The sequence below is a fragment of the Boleophthalmus pectinirostris genome, unplaced genomic scaffold (genome assembly GCF_026225935.1).
Source record: "Boleophthalmus pectinirostris isolate CB_2022bp ecotype Guang Dong unplaced genomic scaffold, ASM2622593v1 HiC_scaffold_19, whole genome shotgun sequence".
NCBI lineage: Eukaryota > Metazoa > Chordata > Actinopteri > Gobiiformes > Gobiidae > Boleophthalmus > Boleophthalmus pectinirostris.
Genome location: NW_026571140.1, coordinates 12,821,922 through 12,843,917, shown reverse-complemented (window position 1 = coordinate 12,843,917; position 21,996 = coordinate 12,821,922). Strand labels below are relative to the sequence as shown.

At 38.8% G+C, this 21,996-nt stretch overlaps 1 protein-coding gene across 1 annotated transcript in view; it reads left to right on the top strand.

Moving 5' to 3' along the window:
* si:ch211-186j3.6 (neural-cadherin) overlaps nucleotides 1-21,996 on the top strand; it is a 545,061-nt gene that overhangs the window by 363,985 nt on the left and 159,080 nt on the right. Inside the window, 1 exon segment of the mRNA XM_055154596.1 lies at nucleotides 5,335-5,612. Within this exon segment, the coding sequence (XP_055010571.1) occupies nucleotides 5,335-5,612 (278 nt within the window).

Here is a 21,996-nt window from a genome sequence, read left to right as displayed (position 1 = left end):
TACTTTTAGCAGGCAGGCAGTGATCTACACAGTATTGCATTAGGGACTACAATATAATTTTTCTCATTATTTTAAAGCAACATTGCGTGACTTTCTTGAGAGGACACTGTAGATTGTATAAAGAAATGGACTGAGGAAGTGTGATGACACCCTTACAGCGTTTAGCTGCAGTCAAATGAAGCTCACAAGATGGCAGTAACAGGAGCGAATTTGGAGCTGAGTTCAATATAGGAATAGGAATTTGTGTATGGACAAAATAGCAAAATAAAAACACCTGGAAAATGTACAGTGGGTTAATACGAGCATTTTAAAACCAAAATGACGATTTTTTTTTTTTTTAATGTAAAGTCAATTGGAGTGGGAAGAACCCCCATGCTCACTTCCTGTTTGGAACATGACATCTAGTAGCTATGTTAATTTTTTAGGGTGTCACGGTACAGTTTCAGTACAGTATGCAGTTCGTTGCAGGGTTGTGCACAGGTGAATTTGCGCAATTTGTGTGTGTTTACATTCCACCACTACATGTGCAGCTACAAATAAGGCTCGTCTCTTTAATATTCACGAGGGAACTCGTCCATGATTGGGGTGGCAGTTTCCTACAGTGCTTTATAGTTAAGGCAGCCTCCTTGACAACAAATATTCTCAAATAAGCAACATTTGTTGCTTATTTGAGAATATTTTATTTAACTTACTAGTATTACCAAGCAGCACTTTGGATTTATTTTATTTTCCTGTTTGTAAAATGGTAAAACAAATTGTTGTTGGAATAACAAAACACTAATAAACAACAAGCAAATGGTTTTCCATGTTGTTCCCATACTGTACCAAAAATGAACAGAACTGTGACCTCATCACCGTGGTATGTACCAAACTGTGATTTTTGTGTACTGTTACACCCCTACCATTTATATATGTGTCAAACACAGTTCATGTGTGACACATTATCAGCATAATTTAATTGAAATAGAATGTTAAAACCATAATTCATAACATTCTAGTTAGAGATATGCCATACTGTGGAATGTTATACCCAAAGGAACAAAAGTCAGGTTTGTGGAGGTGCAAGCCCACTCACAGTAAAGACATGAATCTTTGACTGCAATAAAAACATCACAAAAAAGGGTCACAGGGTCCAGTATTATGCTACATTTTTTTTGACAGGTTGCCCCGGCAGCTTTGAAAGATGGGTCAATACAAACAAGAAATATCTGTATGTGGGAACAATAAAGTATACCTTGACCTTTATAGTTTTTCGATGATCTATAAGTTACCCCGTAAAAAGTCTCCAGTCACCCATCATAGTCTATGGCGACTTCTCAAAGTTTGTCAACAGCTTAACCTCATATTGTCCACACCACAGTTTTGCAGAGTGAGAGCTGGAGTAGATAAGACAGATAAGTCACAATTTATATTAAATGCTACATCTGTGCCAACAGCTCTGTCTGCTTTTTTGGTTGTCCTCGGCAACAGCAGTGACGGGGGAGTAGCCAACAACAAGACAAATAGGAGAGTGTTGTGTAAAACAGTGGCAAAGTAGATTCTCTCTCCACAGGAACTTATTGAATAGCTCAAAACAAAGCCCCTGTTTGATATTATACAACCCACATTCTCAAAAGCTGATTCAAATGGTAAAATCCCATGTTTACTTGTAGTGTTAATAATAGACATGCCGGGCTTTCTTTTGGCCTTTGAAAATACACATGGGCACCTTTGCTTAGGTGGTTCTGATTTTAGAAGGTGTATTGTATTTGCATGCATGAATTATAGCTGAAAATTCTAAGCTAGATCAGCTAATTACTATCAGAGCAATACAGGAAAATGTTATAGCGATGATAATGTACATGGTGAAATGACATGAATGGGTCGGGGGAAGGTGTCAGTTTTATCCAAGTTTCTCCTCTTTTGAGTTAGTTCTTGTTTAGATCTTCTATAGCATCATTTCCCAAAGACTGGGTTGTGACCCTCAGGTGGGTCACAAGAGATTTTTTTTGGGTCACATTGTCACGATCTGCATGTAGGTCTGCAATATACAGTTCTGACCCATGACGCATCTGTGCTCACAAAAGTGAAGACAAAGCACTGAAACAGACTGAATGCTGCACTTGATATGTGTGTTGCGTTCTCCTCCTGCACCCCGGACTGAAACACGCTACAAAAATACAGACAGGCCCACCTATCTCAATAGAAATGTTAAAATGTTAAGACGTGTTTTGTACAATTTCTAAACTTTTTGTAATTATTTTATTGACTATTTTGTTCCAGTATTGCTGATTCAAATGAATATTGAAAAGAAAAAGAAATGGGCTACATTTAATGTCCAAATAGCCGACTTATGGATCCTTTTATTGCTGGTTCAATGACTGTTTTTCATTGTTTAAAACTTGAGTAATACTAATTGTTCTGAGAGACACGATCACTCAGTCAACAATAAAATATCCTCATGTTCAATAATGGTCAAATCCACCTTTATTTTGTGATTTACAAATATTGTCTATTGACTTGGATCGTGAAGGTTTGTGACTTTTAAAATATGGGACCCCAGAAAAAAAGTTTGGGAAACACTGTTCTATAGCAATAGTTTAGTCATGTTTTAGACCTGGTTTAGCCCTTGTTTACACCCAGAATAGTTTGTTTAGAGATTTTATATTTATATTTTTTTTCATTTTTTTATTGGTTTGGTTGTATTTGTTACACAAAAATGTGTAAAAAGAACAAAAACACACACTTCCTTACTGTCAGCGGGCTTGCATCTCCACAAACCTGACTCTTATTTGACCTGGAGGAGGGCCTAATCTTCAACACTGTCACATTAAACAAATCTATCTCCATGGTGAATGTTCCAAAGTATGGAATCATGCAGGTGATGTACCACCTCCAGAAAGATACATACTGTACCTTTTAAATAGTTCTCAATCTTGCCTATACAAATCTTACTTTTTAATTTATATATTTTATAACCACATAATACAAAAGTGCATTAGTGACTGCAGTAGTTTATTTTTTATTAGGATTTTTTTTTTTTTTTTTCTTTCTCCGGAATTTTGGTTGTCACATGAAGATAATTTAAATTCTAAAGCAGGAAGAATAGTGCTACATTTTTTAATTTATGCAACAAAATTCAAAGTGCAATTATATTAGGAGAGCTGTATATTTAGTTCATATGGGGTTGTATTTTGTCAGAAAAAAAAAGAATAAATGCTTTCAAACTGCATCCAAACGCCCAAAAAGCTAGAAATTGAGTCTCCTTACCCTCCCTGCGTTTGTATAGATTCTCTCTAGAGTACTCCTACTTACTCCCACCAGCTCAAATCTTTCTAACCCGCTCACGCCGGCACAACGTTGGGCTATTGCATTCTGAAATATTTACCAAATCAATATAGGGAGGTATAAATCATAAGTAGTAGTGAATAAAATATGTCAGAGGCAGCTGGACCAGACTGAGCAGCGTATCTGAAAAGTTGGCACATCAAAAAACACGAGGCTTGAGTGTAATTTCTAAACAGCATGGTGCCGCAAACAAGTTTAAGATCAGTCATTTTCCCACATGTTGGCTCCCGCGTGCCAGCTGGTCCGACTCGCTTCTGTTTTGACCACCAGGCTCCCTTCACTCTTCTGCAGGCTTAACTAGGGCAACCTGCCGAGTGTGTGTGACTTATTTATCTTTCAGAGTTGTGTATGACAACTTTTACTTACATTCTGGTAGTGTTTGAAAAGTACAAAATGTGATAACTTTGCCAGGTGTGTTTTTTTCATACATAGTGCTGTTACTTTTTAATGCTTTTAGAGATTCAGAGTTGTAATAGGCAGAGTAATGAACATAAAAAAGAAGAAAAATTAACAATGAAAGAAAAGAAGGAAGGTAGAAAGAATAGAAGGAAGAAATCACCAATCGCAGCTCGGACATTTGACTTTCTGATGGGTTTTCAAGTTCGTCGGGGAGCTATGCGGGACGTCCACATTGATTTGATGCTGGACCATAAACCAGCCTAAAGGAAGGAGGAAGGGAAGGAGGAAGAAAGGAAAGACTGACGAAAATATAGAAGGAAGCTCGATAGAAACACCATAAGGGATGAAGACAAGAGAAAAGAAGGAATCAATGCCAAGTTTGGTGGTTCAAGCTTTGTTAGGGGCATATAGATGTGCTCTTGGACAAAACACTTTCCCTTCAAACTTTAATGTACCATATTTTTTGGACTATAAGGCGCACCGGATTATAAGGCACAATATCAATAATGTTGAAGTCTCTCGTATATTTTCATACATAAGGTGGACCGGATTGTAAGGCGCATTAAGTGAAACAAACGGACGACACTTGAGACTGATTCCTTAGCCCAGGAATCCACGATCTATTGTCAAATCGTGGCGTAACTCACCCGGCGTTGTCTGCCCTGTTTTGGTGAATGTGTTTTATGAATGGGAATGTGGGTGGATAATTTTAGTTTGTTTTTTGTTTTATTTCCTTCGAGGAGGACTCAAATACACATTGAGTAATAATGTGTTTAATGCAGCTTTGTGCACATTTGTTTATGTTTTACAGAAACAAAACTTTAAACCACATGGCTAATTTGCATAAACTATAAGTGCTGAAAAAATAGCTTGGTCCTTGTGCACTGATGCAGTCAGATTTTGTCTGACTTAAGGACATGATTTAGCAGAATACAGGTGCGCTCTCTGTCACAGAGGATGTGCTGATGATATATGTACGTTCTGTGCTTCTATAGTGTTGGAGATGGGTCATGTGAAACTTTTCAGAGATTACAAGTCTGCAGGTCACACGCATAGACCGTATATATATAAATGGTCATATATTCGCTGTAGCATTTCATTGACATCATAAATGCCGAACTACAGTTTGCCCTTTACTCCGCAAGGCTCCCGACTATGGTAGCCATAATGCTCTGACAATCCATCAAAGGTGCAGCTTCATAGTTTACCAAAGTTGTACTAAAACATTTTAACAGATTTTTGAGTTTCGTGTAACACATAAAATCAGTTCAAAGTCAGTAAGCACAACCAGAATTAATACATAAGGTGCACTGAATTATAAGGTGCACTGCAGATTTTTGATAAAATTAAAGGATTTTAAGTGTGCCTTATAGTCCGAAAAATACCGTACACTGGTATAAATGTGTCTGTATTTGTGAGATCAGATTTTTTCTTCTACATTGAGCGATTCATGTATATTCTTGTTCCAAAATACCATCTGCACACAAGAGTTGTTTATGAGCAATAATCATAAATTGCAAACAGATTTTTTTGCAGGCAGAACCATCATTCAAGGAGTTCTTAAATAAGTTATGTTTCATTTGTAATTCTCTGTTTTGTTTTCCGCAGCTCCAGTCCTTCATGCAGACCAGCGTGTCCCAGGTGCGGGTGGATGAGTGTCCTTCCTCTGAGTGCCCGGGGGCTGGCGGCTGTACCACGGTCCTGAACGTGCGCGACACCCCCACTGTGGTGGACTGCAGCAGCATGAGCCTGGTGTCTGTGACAGTGGAGGCCACGGCTGTGTGCTCCTGCCCGGGCAGAGAGCAGTCCCACCAGCCCTGTACTGCCTACCCCCGCAACCCCTGCTACAACGGGGGCATCTGTGTGGACACTCAGCATGGGTACAGGTAAGGACAGATGTTTTTATAACCACCAGGAGCTGCAATTGCTGTTATGTATCAACTTATCATTCAGTAGATAGATAGATAGATAAATGGAACAGGGGGGCAAGACTTATCATGGTGACTTTTTCTTTGTATTAGTGAAGAACGTTTTGTTATTTGTTGAATGAATAATGAATTAGTAACCTCTATGCCTGAAGGGTTTCATTTATTTTTCCGCACTGCTTTTACAGATATAGGTACATAGTTTGTTTTTGGGGGGGGTTTGTTTTGAAGTGGGGTTGTTGAGCTTTTAAGGTTGTAGCGTCAATGGCATTCATATTATCATTTAGACTTTAAACACAGTCAACACACAGCAAAATTTGCTGTCATAATCCAAATATTATTTTACTTAGACTTAAAGCGACAGTCCGGAGTTTTGGACATAGGGCCTCATTTCCTAGTTAGCCAGAGACGTGTGGAGACACTTTTTAAAATATTCCATCCAGGCCTTGTATTTGCAGAAGTCGCTGAGGCTAGGCTAGCGCATGTCAATGGCCATAGTTAGCATGTGACTAAAAACAGTCACTCACTCCGCAAAACACTCGAAGCAAATCTGTTATTACACCAGACTGTCTGTGTTGTTAGAATAATGTTTGAAATAAAACTAACCTTGCATCACATGAATCGTCGCATGTTGAGGGACTTTTTTTTCAGCAGCACGGAATTTTACTTTGCCGGTAAGACAGGTGCTAGGTGATATCAGTCCGCCACTGCCAAGCGTTCTACAACTTGCTGCTGTTGCTCAGACATAAATCCTTCAACACAGACAGTTCAACAGTTTGGTGCAATAACAGATTTGCTTCAGGTGTTTTGTGGAGTGGGTAAGACTGTTTTTAGTGGAAGGCTAACTATGGCCATTGACATGCACTAGCCTAGCACCAGTGACTTCTACAAATATAAGGACTGGATGGAATATTTAAAAAAGTGTCTCCACACGACTCCAACACTCTGGCTAACTAGGAAATGAGGTCCTATTTTCAAAAGTCCGGTCTGTCCCTTTAAATCTGAGCTGTCAGTCAAACTTTCCTGTATTTTGTTCACTGTTTTTATTGTGTTCATATGTGTGTATATTTTTACCGGTTGTCTTTCCTTCTTTTCTCTCTGGTTGGCATTTGTTAGCCTTAGCTGAAGCCTCATTACGATGGTATGAAGGCAGTGATATTTCTGGGTCTGTTGTGTGGAAATGAGCAGAGGGTGAGCTGGTTGGTACTTCACAGTGCAGTGTGTTAACAACTGCAGCATAAATTATTCTTTTTGTTCATTTTTAGATCAGATTGTAATTAACCTCATTAGGGCAATGTAACTGCAACAGTATGTACTCTAGATCATTTAGGAGTACAGTATACAGTTCTTATTGATGGCTTATGCAATTGAAGTACATTATTGTATAATCTGATTAGTAATTCAACAGTTTGTTCAAAGACATGGGTTAGTTCAGGAGGGATTTGCCTGGGTTAGCCTTTTTTGTTTACACCATTTCTACTGGAATTTACTGGAATTGTGTGTGACTGGAAGTTCTTTTTAAGATGGCTTTCAAAACACTTCAGGTCACATGTAATTAAAGTAAGTAAGGCAGAAACTTGCCAGTGAGAGCCCTTGCATTCACACCAACTTTGTGGGTGAAGTGTCTTGCTCAAGGATTCACCAGGTGTGCAGCAGCAACATTCCAGTTATAAGACAGCTGCTCTACCACCTGAGCCACTGTCAAGCCTTGTAGAATCGTGCTGCCCATGTTTTTATGTACTTCTAATGAGGTTTTGGAAAGCAGTCATTTTGTATTCATTTGAACCGCTAATGGAAGCTTTGGTAATATAAATAGTACACCTTTTGTCCCCATTAAATATTGTACTATTGATTTGTACAAAACAAAATCTATTTTGAAATGTTCCTATCTTTTTGAATTTGTTATTTCAGGTTTGTTTTAAAATCCTCTTGTCTTTATATTTTGAACCACCGTGCGTCTTTGAAAACACCACCGCACCTTAATTAACGATAAACCCACAAACATTTTTCAAAGATCACACATCTAGAAATACCACTATCCATTTATCTGTTCTGATCACACAAACTTCCGGCTGAATTCTCCTGACATTCTTGTTGTATGAGTGGCTTATCTTTAAATGTCACATCTAAGACTGAGCAGGCCTAATTGAAGGGGAATTATGGTAAATAATCCTGGGACAGTGGAGGTGTGTCTCTACGTCGGGTCTGTACTGGGGAAGCCTCTGATATGCCGCTGCGAAGATGCACAGGGATCTCACGAACAAGCTGTACTGTCACTGAACATGAGCGAAGCTGAAGTTTGATGCACTAGTGAAGTCGTAGAGAAAATATTAACAGTTAAAATGTATTTGACAGACTAATATATATATTTATTAATTGGTTTGTTGGGGAAATACTCGAGGTAAGTACAATACAATACAGGAAGTAGCAATGAATAAAATGGATCTCGACCTGTCAATCTCTCCCAAAGTGCAGCAATGATTTCTGTGTAAGGATAAGATTTGTTTGACAGTTTAAACATTGATTGAATGAAATTGTCTTGGCCCTTGTTAACATTATGGTTGCTAGGTAACAGTTATGGAATTACCTCAGTATAGCCTGTGTTATATCTGCCGCCTATGTCCAACCAGAAAGTGAAAGTATAAACTTTATTTATCTCTAGGCATTCCAGGCAAAGCTCCAGGCATTCCAGGCAAAGCGTGTCGCCATGGAAACGAGCACCACCAGGCAAAAATCATTCTACGTCTTACATACTGCCCATAATGCCAAATAAAACTTCACTGTTGTAAAAATCCAAGGATCTATTGAAATCCTGCTCATTACCAGATTTTAATGTTTTCTGTGGTGCTAAAGGGAGTTTTCAGGAGTGTAGCATAAGGCACCATCTGAACAGACATCTGCAAATCTAGAATAAATTAGATTAAATAAATGTTGCTTTTATGGAAACATGGAATATACTCATGATATTGGTCAGCTGTTTGTTAAAAGTATGGGCAATGGAAGTGTATTTCTGGTCCAAAAAAGTATGAAGAATGAAGCAACAGTTAGTGCAAGTGCAGGGTCACCTTTGGTTTTCTACAGACATTAACTGGCATGCATTTATTTTGCTTATTTGTGAGTTAACTGGATGATTTAAGCAAACCGAATATGTATAGGGTTACAGAATTTTAATAGATACTGCCCAGTTTAGCAGCAGTATTTGAAATGTGGTGGGTGGAGTTTGTGTTTAGACCCACTTTAAAGATAGCTCCATCAATGCAAACTCCAGTCACAAGCTTGCTATAAATGTAAAATGTATGGTCAATCACAAAAACAAAGAATTGCCTCAAAAAATGAATTACAATCGATCTAATGTGCCTGTCCATTATAGTTATGCAGCCAGCCTGTAGAAAAATATAGTTATCAAAGCTTAAAAAAGTGGCGACAGTTGCTCAGTTGGTAGAGTGTTCGTCCTCTGGTACAAAGATTGGTTGTTCAAATCTCACTCTCAACATAAACCTCATTGTTTTAGTAGATCCACTGACCCACAGGTTGTATCACAGAATACATGAACTTCTGTACGGATGGAGCTGTACCCAGAAAAACAGTACATTGCTTCCCCAACAACAAGCCCTGCATGATAAGTGATGACAAAGGGATTCTGAATGCCAAGAAAAGGGCATTTAGAGACCATGACCAGGTGAAGCTGAAGCAAATACAGTGGGATCTGAAAGTCAGTATAACTCTGAACTGTTTCACATGCAGAAGTACTCTGATGACACAGCCATTGTGGGGTGTATCGGGAACGGTGACGAAGGGGAGTACAGGCAGCTCATTGAGGACTTTGTGGTTTGGTGTAGAACTAACTTCCTTTAACTGAACACTGCACAGACCAAGGATGATGGTGGAGCCGCCCAAACCAGCAACCTTTGACCACTGATAAGTGCTTGGGCCTACAGTTCAACCACAGACCAGACATAATGGGACAGAGCAGGCGGTACTTTCTCAGAAGGCTGAAGTCCTTTAACATGTGCCAGAAGCTCCTGCTGGTGTTCTACCAGACAGTCATCTCCAGTGTCTTCTTCAACCCTGTGCTCTGCTGGGGAGGATCCTCAAGAAGAAGGACATCGTGTTGTTGGATAAGTTGGTCAGGAAGGTAGGATCTGTAGTGGGTGGAGAGCTTGACTCACATTTGTGGCTGAGAATAGGACCCTAAACAAAATCATGTAACCCCCAGTACCCTCTGCACATCACCATCACCGGACAGGAGAGTACCTTTGTGGACAGGCTTCATTTGTCCCACATTCCATACATATGTACAACACATTTTATTATTGCTGCTTCTGAACATTGAATTTCCTTTGGGATCAATAAAATACCTACCTACCTACCGCTATATCTACTATATCTGCCTATCTGCTTCCTTGATGTAAAGCACTTTGAGAGCATTGACGGTGAAAAAGTGCTATCTAAAAATACAATTTACCATGAAATATCAATATCACTTTAAATTAAAATACAACAAATATCTGTACTAATAATAACAATAATAAAGTTCCAATGCAACATCCTGGAATGAAATTATCAGCCCGTTCTGTCTACATTTCTGACTGATTCTCCATTAATGTGTTGATTTTTCTTGCCACATTGTATTTCAATGTGGTGGAGTGTTTAAATAGAACAAAGCATGCGCAGGCAGCTCTGGTGTTGACTGAGCTGTCACAGCTGTCTGTTTTACATGACACATCAATGTCAGACAGCAGAGACAAAATGTACCTCCTGAGATTGATTCTACTTTTAGAGGTTTGCATCTAAAAACATATGTTCCCTGCAGGCTTTGACAACACAAATCCCTCTCCCCCTCTTCATATTTGACAACATCATCTGTGATGTCTTCACTAATGGATGTCCTCTTTTCTACATCAATCTTTTTCTCGGGGCCTCTTGCATGGTCAGCCTCTCATTATCCTCTAACAAATGTGTATGTGAATCTTGGTGAGATACTGAGAAGTTTCACACTCAATTTTGATACGATGCAATACCAGTTTTGATACTGTAGTCAAAATTGGTATCAAAAACACAATAGAACAGGATACAATTAAATTTTCACCATTAACAATAACAGTCATTCAGTAAGTACTTTAGTGCTATAGTATGACATAGATCAAGACCTTCGTATAACGGTTATAGCAGCTACACAGTTATGCATGTTTTTCAAGGTAAAGTCTTTGGTATAAAAATATGTGTATTGAGTATTGAAGATAGGCTAGTTTAATACCATACTGATTAACATTCCAGGAAAAGCAAGACCAGCCCCATTAGGGCTATAAGATTAATCGGAATCCACCTGAAATTGCCGTTTGAATGCACACAATTGGCAAAACACAAAGGGTACAATTTTTCAAGTACCATAATTTCAAACAACAAAATATCCTTTCTTGTTCTGCATAAAAACTGCTGTACAAACATGTTCTGAAATGTGATTCTTGTATTAGTTTTGTCAATACTGGATGCGAATCCTATTACAGAATCCTATTATTAAAGCATAAATCAGAAATATAAGAGCTATCATTATGCTTGTCAGAAAATTGCAATTCAATATATATATTTTTTTCAGATCAGCCCTAATCAACATGGAGATCAGCAGGTAGCAGACCACTCACCAGAAAAGTTACATAGTGTACCATTAAGCCTTCTGATGTGTCCACTAGAGATGCGCGGATGGGCTATTTTTTCATCCGCAACCGCGACACAAAACTCATCATCCGCCCGCTGTCCATTTTGCACCGAAGGTTTTCAAAACCGCACCCGCCCGCCATCCGCCGATTGATTTTAGATTTTAGAACAATCATACAGCAAACAAACTAAGGAGCCTCGATAAAAATGCAAACTCTATAGCTCATTCATTCCAAAATTCGCTCAGTGTGTATGTTCGCATTCTTAATTGTCCGTAACAACCCCAGACTTACCTGGTTTTCTTGCGCAGCTAATTAATTGACAACGTTTTCCGACTAGGCTGTTTTTGAACCTTCTTGCCTTCGTGTTGGATGTTGTTACATTCTGAACATTCTGCCATTGCCCGATGTTATTTCAAAGTCATAGCCTCACTCCATCGGTCTTTCTTTAAGTTTTAAATACCCCGAGTGGCAGTCTACGCTATAATGTCTGCGTGTTTTAAAATATAACTGATATCGAAACAAAATAGACAGATCATCTCATCCAGATGAACCTTTATTGAAATCAGGCAATGCCCTCTTTATATTCCAATTGAAATAGGCAAGAAAAAATATGCATAACTAAATAAATATGGCCCTATAGCCACTTATGTGTTGGCAAACAGCTGAAATAAATTAGAAATAATAAAATAAACTGCATATAATATGTGCCTCGTAAACCTTAGGCATCAATAACCCGACACAACCTTAACCTTCAGAACATAAAAATGAGGTCAAATGGGCTAATTAAGGACATGACGTACACTTCATACTACAAGCATAGACAATGAGACTCGTCTTTTCAGATGTAGGTAACAATACTAACAATAACTTTTTTTTTTTTTTTTTTTTAGTAGTTAAACCGCCACTCGCCCGAATTTAATTAAAATATAATTTTTCGTCACGTCATCCGCCCGACCCACGGATTAACCGCGGATACCGCGGTTGTAACCGCAATCCGCGCATCTCTAGTGTCCACTAGGCCTGCCACGATAATTCATATCTAGACTTACCGTTCAGTATATGAAAGCTGAAAACTTATTTTTTGGGTCAATATTTATCGTGTGCACTTTTTCTTTGTACTACTGGGACATTTATTTATTTATTTATTTGTTATTTTTAGCTATATAATAAGATTTGAGCCCTGAATTAATAACTTTTATGACATTACTAGGGCCTGACATATCGGCCGATATGGGTACTTTGGGACATATCAGGTATTGGCCTAAATCTTGCCGATATGGGCTGATAGTCCATGTGGGCATGTTATACCTCATTATGAAGTGTAGACTCTCTATATTGAGTCCATTTTATCCAATTCACAGACAGACATAGTAATATGTGGCATGGTATCAGTATTTATCAGAGGGGGAACGCACCCCCAGATTCACGTCATTTGACACACGTGCGCTTGTTTACACCAGTGGATTCTGTGGCTGCATTGAGGTGCTGACTTTAAATGCTCTTGTGTCTGATCCACAATACTGACTATAAATAAAAGTGAACTTCAGCGTAGTTTAGGCCAGCAGCAACAAAAACTACAGAGAGTTTTGAGATTAAAAGGATACTTATTTGTGAAGACTTGTGATCTGAGAGCTGCTTGTATGAGTGGTGAGTGTTGAAAATGTGTCAGTTTTGGAGCTACTTTTCTTTCTTAATGTTTAGAGCTTATCTACTATAAGCTACCACATAAAATGCTTTTTTCTCTCACATTGGCCCACTGTAATGTGATTATAGTGGCTATATACACTGATTGAATGAACTGTGAATAGAGGTGTGAATGGTCCGCATTTACCCACATAATTAATTACCATGGCGCGCATGCATTTCCGCTAAAGGCTGTGATATTGGTAGTTTGTTTTGATTTTTTAGTTGCAAAAATCCCATTAGCCTGATCTACTGTCTTAAAGTATAACCATAAAAAGGCAAAATAACAGTAAATGTAGCCTAAACAAACCTAAGCTTTATAATCAGTTGAAGATTCACAGTGAATTTTAATGTCACTCTGCACCTCCAAAGCCTGTTATACTGGTATCATATCGGCGCCAAAAATTCCACATCGGTCGGGCCCTACTCATTACAGATGCAAAGTGTTTCATTCTGCTGTTTATTTATTGCAACTCATGATGTTGCAATATATTTTTTTAACAATATTGTACATTTAGAATAGTTTTTGTGGTTTAAATCTGCTCTTTGGTTATTTTGTCAGTGGCATGATTTAGTTTCAGTATTATCATTAATCATCTTCATTTACTTCAGCAAGATGACACTTTCAAAATTATTGTGACAGGCCTAGTGTCAGCCCAAATAAAAAGGTCACTTTTGAAAAAAAAAAAAATCAGAAAACAATGTAAGAAGACTCCATTTGACGAAAGCCAGATGTTTCCTAAGACGTGCGTTGTCAGTCTGATGAATGTTACATGTAGAAATCGGAGGCAAACAAAGTAATTTCCAAACGTGACCTTCTGTCTTTGCTTTCTCGTGTATCGCTCATTGTTCCGGAGAAGCGCTTGACTCCATTCTTCAGGTTTAAAATGTCAGGGGCCCGAGATTGTGGTGCAGTGGGCCTCATAACATTTAGTTTACAGTGCCGTCGTGCCTGACAGGCCTTAACAGCTTGGCCTTTCCACTTTTACAAAATAACACATTTCACATTCTGGCCATACTTTTTCTTGTTTATGCCGTTTTTTATTCCCTCCATGAATAGCAACAAAAATCTATATAAAATGTAAGAAAAAATGTCACAAAGGTAAAAGATGGAGATGTTCTCTGAAGTGGAACTAAACAATAAATCCACTTTTTTCACTACTGTCTGTGTAAATGATGTTTCAGTAGTATTATCTACTGTTCTGAGTCTCTTTGTCTTTCGGTAAATTTGCAGCTTTCTAGTCAAAAATTTCTAAATTTATGTTTGCCTTCTGTGAACACTGCAATTTCAAGTAGTTGGTGACATCACGTAAGACTGTCACCAGCTATACGGGCAAAGTTTGACAGAGTTTAGACCAAATGCACTGTTCCTTATACCCCCTTCTGTGCTTAACTCTTTTTAGTCCTCCAGGTGTTGCCCAGTTTAGCATTTCTATTTGAATATTGGTTGTAGGAGGAGTTTAGGCATTTAGTCTCACTTTAAGAATGCTGTATGGATAAGATTAGGAATGCAGAGAGATCATGACAGATGTTTTTAAGAGTCAAAGTGGTCTTCCTGAAATAGTTGAGACATGTAGTTTGACTTAATATAGCTGATTACGTACTTGGAACTTCAAATTGGCTCCAAATTAGCTGGCTGCTATAACTGCTATGGCATCCCACTCCCTCGGTCCACTTTTATATAAAGTCTATTGTCTGGAGCCATCTTGACAATTTTAGATAGGCATGACTGAGGTCAAAGTTACATATTTTGATATTTTAATATTTCAGAGGTTTTCAATAGGTGAGGCGCGCCCCAAAGCCATTGGGGAGGAGCGACACAGGCTGACTAAACCAGAACTGATCCCAGGACTGAACCAGGAGGACTAAACCAGAACTGAACTAGGACTAAAACAGGACTGATCCCAGGACTAAACCAGAACTGAGCCAAGACTGAGTGTCGGGGTGGGCCCGAAAGTGCACCCACATAGACTGTCGGTTGACCACAGGCGAAAGGACCAGCGCAGCCATCCCCCGATTACGCTTTGCGGACGCCCTGCTCTGTAGGCTCAGGGTAGAGCAATGCTTTCCCTGCCTATTGTGGGTTCCGACTCAAAACAGGGCAGCAGGGGACATGTTTTGAAAGCTCATTGCAAGGGGGGAATGATAAACTGCAGTCTTGCAAACAAAATTTGAGTGTAAAGTAAAATAGACAAATTATTCATGTATGTCAATCATACATCATTTGTGCTGGATATTTTACTTGGCATTAATAAAAACATTTTGATGTGGTCTAATCTCGCACACATTTTAGACAATTCCTTTCCCTTCTCCGTGTTTGATAGAGGTTAAGAAAGATGGGGATCTTGCAGTATTTTCAGGCGGGAGCGGGACAAAATGTCAAAGATGCCGACAAGAGCGGGAATGAAAATTAGAATTCTTTGCAGGCGGAAGCAGGACTGCACAATGCAGGTACGGGCAGGAGCGAGGCTGAAAATTCTGTCCCGCGCAGACCTCTAGCTCGGGGTTCTCCCTCTCTCTCTCAAGACCAAGATTAGTCCTGGTTTAGACCTGGTTTAATCCTGGTTTAATCCTGGTTTAGACCTGGTTTAGACCTGGTTTAGTCCTGGTTTAGTCCTTTGACCTACTGATGTTCAGTGATATTAAAAGTTGGCTGAATTAGGCATGCATGAAGTTGGAAATGTATGTATCATGTGTGCATATATATATATATATATATATATATATATATATATATATATGAAAAATCCCTGGAATATTTGATTGGATGACCCAAGTTAGAAGGGTTACTTGTCATGCTCTATATGGTCTAATTTCAGGCCCCTTTGAATTCAGATAGAATGTAGGAGGGACTGGATGGTAAAGTTAATCTGACATAAACATACAGATAAAAAGTACCTTTGAATTGAACTGGCTTATTTCTAAAATCTTAGCAATTTTTTTTTTATTTTTTTTTTAGTTCTTCCAATTACTGTGACCTGAAAAAAAAATCATGATAAACGATTAGCTGAATATTTTTGACATCCCGACTCAAGGACCAGACAATCCTCCCCACAGATAACGCCCACAAGGTCCATTAATTGATCCTGTGAGAAAAGAACACAGAGGCTGTGCAGCAATTCACTCTGGCTTCAGTTAAAAGAGACAAAAAATAGAGCATTTCCATAGAAGATTGCTCAAATTAGACCATATTCTACAATTATCCTGTAATTTTGAAGCCAAGGCGTGACGCAACAGCCTCCCTGTGCTTCCAGTGGTGCGACAGACAGATGACCCTGTTTAACTAAGTGTAATACGCTCTGATTCCTTGTATTTCCTTGGGCTGTGATCGCTAATGGTGGAAGTGAGGGGCTCTTTGCAACCAATTAATTCAAACACCAACGTGCGAACCTAGCCTCTTATCCAACTCCAGTACAGTAGCTGAACAGGGACTCGGCAGATTCCTATGATGAAATGAAGTGCCAATTCTTCACACTACCAAAGCGTGTCCAAAACGGTAGCCCTCGGAGTCTTGGGGATATGATTGGACCATGGGGGGATTCAATTTTGAAACTGTAAAAAAAAAATAGGAGGGGGTATTCAAATTTAATAAATGCTCAAGGTGAAATGGACGGTCGACAGAAAGAGACCCTTGCTTTTGCTTAATGGAAACTTTTTCTTCCTGTGATCTGCTTTAAAGGGCCCATATTACGGTATTTTCTTCATGACAACATAAATTGGAGCAGAGCATTTTGAGTTTTGGAGATGCAGATAGACAAATAATAAAGGATTATTCAAACATGTGTGAATGAAACAACACAACTCCTGTTTTTTTTTTTTTTTTTTTTTGATGAGGAGACACATTCTAACATGGCTTAAATCTAGATGTTTCTGTTTACCCAGGACAGTCCCAGTTTTGAGTTCTGTGTCCCCTGTCCCATCAGATTTATTCAAAACCAGTGATTTGTTCCAGTTTAATACAAGAGATGTCCCAGGTGTCACTATTTTTGACAAATTTGATCCTAACCAGGACTAAATTAAGGCCTGAACTAAGGTTTACCAGGACAACATCAGGTCTAAACCAGGACTAAAACAGCCCTGTGACCATTTCTGACTAATCTAAATCCGTGCCAACAGAAAAAGAAGAGTATAAATTGTCATTTGTTTAGCCAAAATGCAGAAAAATGTGTTTGCAAATGACCATAAAGCAAAATAATGCAGCGACAGAACTCCCTCAGATTATGACACGACACGAGAATGACAATCTCACACGCTCTTTTCACAATTTTATTTATAACAATCATCCAAACGCCGGTGTGTCCCAGTTTACAATTTTGAAAATCTGATCACCCTACTTAAAGCTCATGAGTCAATTTAGCATAATATGAGACTGTAATCTTTGACATGTACGTATCTATTTGGCCAAAGTATGATGTAAAATGGGATCATGAATTTTGTGAATTATCCTAAGGTACAAACACTGTGATATAATGAATACATAATTACAATAACTCTCAACTTATCCATTAAAAAAGGAAATAAATCAAAAGTAAAATTAGTTTTGCCCCAATACAGAGGTCTGCATCTTTATTGACCGTTCTAGTGTCTGCGAAAAAGGAATTGTGTGATTAGCATGATAGTTGTTGTTAGTATCACCGTGTCTCTGCCTCTGAAAGGTGCATTGAAAATATTTAGTTGTTTGATTTAAATGGTTTGCAGTAACCAAAAGTTATTTCCCATTTTGAATTTTGAGTTTACAAGTCTGCTTACATTTAATAGGAGAATAACAATGGACTTTTTTGGTGGACAGACGTTTTAAAAAGACCATTCACATGTTTTATCCCATGAAATGTGTGAATGATTATCTTATAAGGCTGGAATTGTTATTGTACTGAAAGCCAACTGTTATATATGTCAGCTTCAATCTAAGGTGTAATTTCTCATTTCTTCTCAGTGGAGATCAGATTACAATTATTCCGTATACCTGTCTACCTGCTGGCCTCCTAATCATATTGTAATGAAAGGAAGAACATATGCATATAATAATAGATTACAGTAAGTGTGATGTTGATAAGACACAGATTGAATGTCTGTAGGCTTTAGAATCCGTGTATCATTCATTCGTTCATTCGTTTTTCAAAATAAAACCAAAAATTTGAAAACAAAAAAACAACAGTTTTTTTCTTTATTTGTCTCCAAAACCAAAATGTGACGTGATTTATACTGAGATGCCGGACTGAACCAGGATTAAAGTAGGACTAAACCAGGACTAACCCAGGACTAAACCAGGGCTAAACCAGGTCTAAACCAGGACTGAGCCTGGGACCGGACCAGGACCAGGACTCAGACCAGGACTGAGACCGGGACTGAGACCGGGACCAGACCGGGACTGAGACCAGGACTCGGACCAGGACCAGGACCAGGACTGAGACTGGGACCAGACCGGGACCAGACCGGGACTGAGACCAGGACTCAGACCAGGACCAGGACCAGGACTGAGACTGGGACCAGACCGGGACTAGACCGTGACCAGACCAGAACTGAGACCATAACTGTAGACCGGGACTGAGACCGGGACTGAGACTGAGACCAGTTTAATTCTGCTTTAGTCTTAGTTTAGTCCTGGTTCAGTCCTGATTTAGTTCTGGTTTAGTCCTGTTTCAGTCCTGGTTTAGTCCTGGTTTAGTCCTGTTTCAGTGCTGTTTCAGTCCTGGTTTAGTCCTGGTTTAGTCCTGGTTTCAGTGCTGTTTCAGTCCTGGTTTAGTCCTGGTTTAGTCCTGTTTAGTGCTGTTTTAGTCCTGGTTTAGTCCTGGTTTAGTCTGTTAGTCCTGGTTTAGTCTTGGTTTAGTCCTGGTTTAGTCCTGGTTATCAGTGCTGGTTTAATCCTGGTTTAGTCCTGGTTCAATCTTGGTTTAATCCTGGTTTATGGTTCAGTTTTAGTTTAATCCTGGTTTAGTCCTGGTTCAGTCCGTTTTTTCCATCATTCATCATTTCCATTATTCATTTAAACACAAAAGCGAAAACTGAAAAAAACAAATCGTTATCTGTTTTTTCATTTTGGTTTTGGAGACAAATAAAGAAGAAAATACTTGTTTTTTCATTTTCTTATTTCTGGTTTCATTTTGAAAAACAAATGAACGAATGATACACGGATTCTTTAGGACTGTCAAAATTATGGTCTGTATTATTATGCACAATGTATCTCCATTTGTTCCTGTATTTCCCATGTACTCTTTTATGAAAATTAAAGGTCGCTGCATCCATACTTTGAAGTGGTCATTTGAAAGCAGCGAGCTAATGCATATTCTACATTAGGTATGGGCAGGAACATCTGGTGCTACAGGTGTTCCATGCTTATTTTCTTCAAATACATGTCTAAATTTGGAATCACCTAAATGGGCACTCAGCCACCCGGAAAACAGGAAGAAAAAAAATCACACGTATGCCCCACCACCACACGTATACGGAGCAGCTTTGAACAAGTTAATTTTCCCCTCCAGCTTCATTTAATTAGAAGGCAGCCAGTAGAAAGGCCAGGATTTGAGTGTGGCTGGCTGGAGAAGGCGTGTAATGTGGCACTGCACTGGACCACAGCGAAACTACACTGGCTCCACATAATCCCGGGATTACCATACAAACGCGTACACTGGCAGGGCCTCAGCAGTCCTAATTAGGCACAGACACTTTGTATGCCTTTGTAGTGGCCAAATCGGAGATACGTTGGATAAAACGTAGCACAGATTGTTAGAAAAGAAGCTAGTTAGTGAAATGTAATCCCCAAATTGGATTTAGTTTCAATTATAAGGACTGTGTTTTGTAAAATATCGAAGTGGATTCACTTGCAGAGTGGGTAAAAAGTTCCTTGGGACAAAATAGTTCACTGGCTAATTACTTCTCAAAAAACTATGATTCTGATTTGTTAAAAAGAAAATTGTAACATTACAGGGTTTCTGCGGGGCAATAAAAACATTAAAAGTAATTAAATGGATTCTGTCTAAATTAAGTCTTAAAAAGCATTAAATTTAATTTCAAGCGCCATTAAAAATATTGGTACTTTTGGCAGTTGTGCCAAAAATTATTTCTTGTATCTAGCTAACATTTATTACAGTACATTCAAGAAAGTTATTTTGTTGTCGTAAATGTAGCCTACAAGTTGGGCATAGCATGACCTGGAATGTTTACGTATATGCCAGATATATACATCAGATGTTTATTCCCGCTGGCGGGTAGTTGTCTCTGGGTTTCTTGCTGATTGGAGAGGCTAACTTCAAGTCCAAGGGCCCAAGCTGGGCAGAGAAAGTGCCCTGACCTGGATAGAGAGAGCACTCGAGGTGGACAGGTGAGGTGTGCATTGTGGTCTGATGTGGGGGCACACTTGTCAAACATTAGGCTTGCAGCAGAAAAGCTGCATATGGAGCAAGTCCCACATGCCCTTGCTCGGACTTCAACTGTTTGCTCACGTCACGCATCTAAGTGCCCCGGATCAGGCCCTGGTAGTATTGACTGTTAAACTTGTGCGGATGAACTTGTTCAGAACTGTCCAGAGGGCTTTGGCATTTCTTTAGATGTGTATGCTGCTTATATTAAAGTGCAGTGGCCACACACAACAGACTGTTGTATCCAAAGTACACACCACATTAAATGCACTGTGGTATAATATGCAACAAATGTAGGCTATATGTGCATTTTGGACATTTGGAGGAGCAAGAATGGACCCTTGTTTTAATTTGATAAGATTTTGAATTATATGAATCTCCTGGGCTGCACATGCTTTAATATAATTACAAATATTCTTACTATGAGAGATAATATCATGTGTTCAGAGTGGCAGTAGGGGGATGTGACTAGTCATCAAAAGGGTACAAGACTTCAAAAAGTTTGGGACACACTGCTCCAGAAGAGTATTTATTTTTTATGAGTAGATCACACAGGCTGAACGTCTGGCTTCTTTTCTTTCTTGTGCATGTCCCAGCAACATTATAGTGAGTCATTTTGGCTGGAAACATTTTCAATAAATGCATTGAGTAAATAAGCTTTATAACTGTTTTACCTACCCTATCTATGTTTTTATCTATATGTTCTTGTCATTCTGTGTCACAAAACGGTCACTTTGACAAGATGAAAGCTTAAAGTACTGGAGTATCTTTAATCCTGAGTAATCCTGGTTCATTAGTCTGTCTACGTCTCCAAAGCTCAAAATGCTCAGTTTCACCCTGTGACGTCACACAACTCCAGGTGTGTTTGTGGTGAGGAAACAACATTATAAGAAAAAGAAAATAAGTAGTAAGAGGCCTTAGAGAAGATGCAGAATATTCATTCTGAAGACAATTATAGAAGTGAAGACATTGCAAACCAAAATGACAACCCATCACACACGCCTGCAGATGTCAGCTGTTTCATCCACTTTCTTGTAGGAATAATATAAAATAGCTCTGTTAGCAGTTAGAAAGCTTGTGTGTGTGTATTTTTGTCACCTTTTGTATATGTGTCTCTGGGTACAAGGCAAACAGCTTTGAAACAATTTCTCAGTCACATATTGCATTAAATCTGCAAAGTGCACTTTGCTGCTGGAGCATATACAATGAACCAGTGCTCTTCTACATTATGTATATTTTAGACACTCACCTATGTATTTTAGACACTCATCGGTGTATTTTACTATTATTGATACTTTGCAGCTGATGTCATCAACATTACCTGGGGGTCTGATACTAACTGAAAGCACTACTCTGTTAGAAGCTACTTAAATTAACTAAAATTAAACTTTTTTTGACAGTGTTTGCTAATTTATGCTTTGTGTCTAAATGGTAACTGCTGAACATTCCACCGATAGATACACCCTCAGCGTGATGTCATTGCAACGTATCAATACCTGAGAGCTACTGGTGTTAAACTGAAATAGTCTGAGATCTGTTAATACATGTTTCTTTCCAGCCCTCATTCCAAGCTTTCATCCTACAATATGATTTTTAATGATTTTTTGAAACACAATTATTCACTGAAATACCTATTATCACATAGGCAAT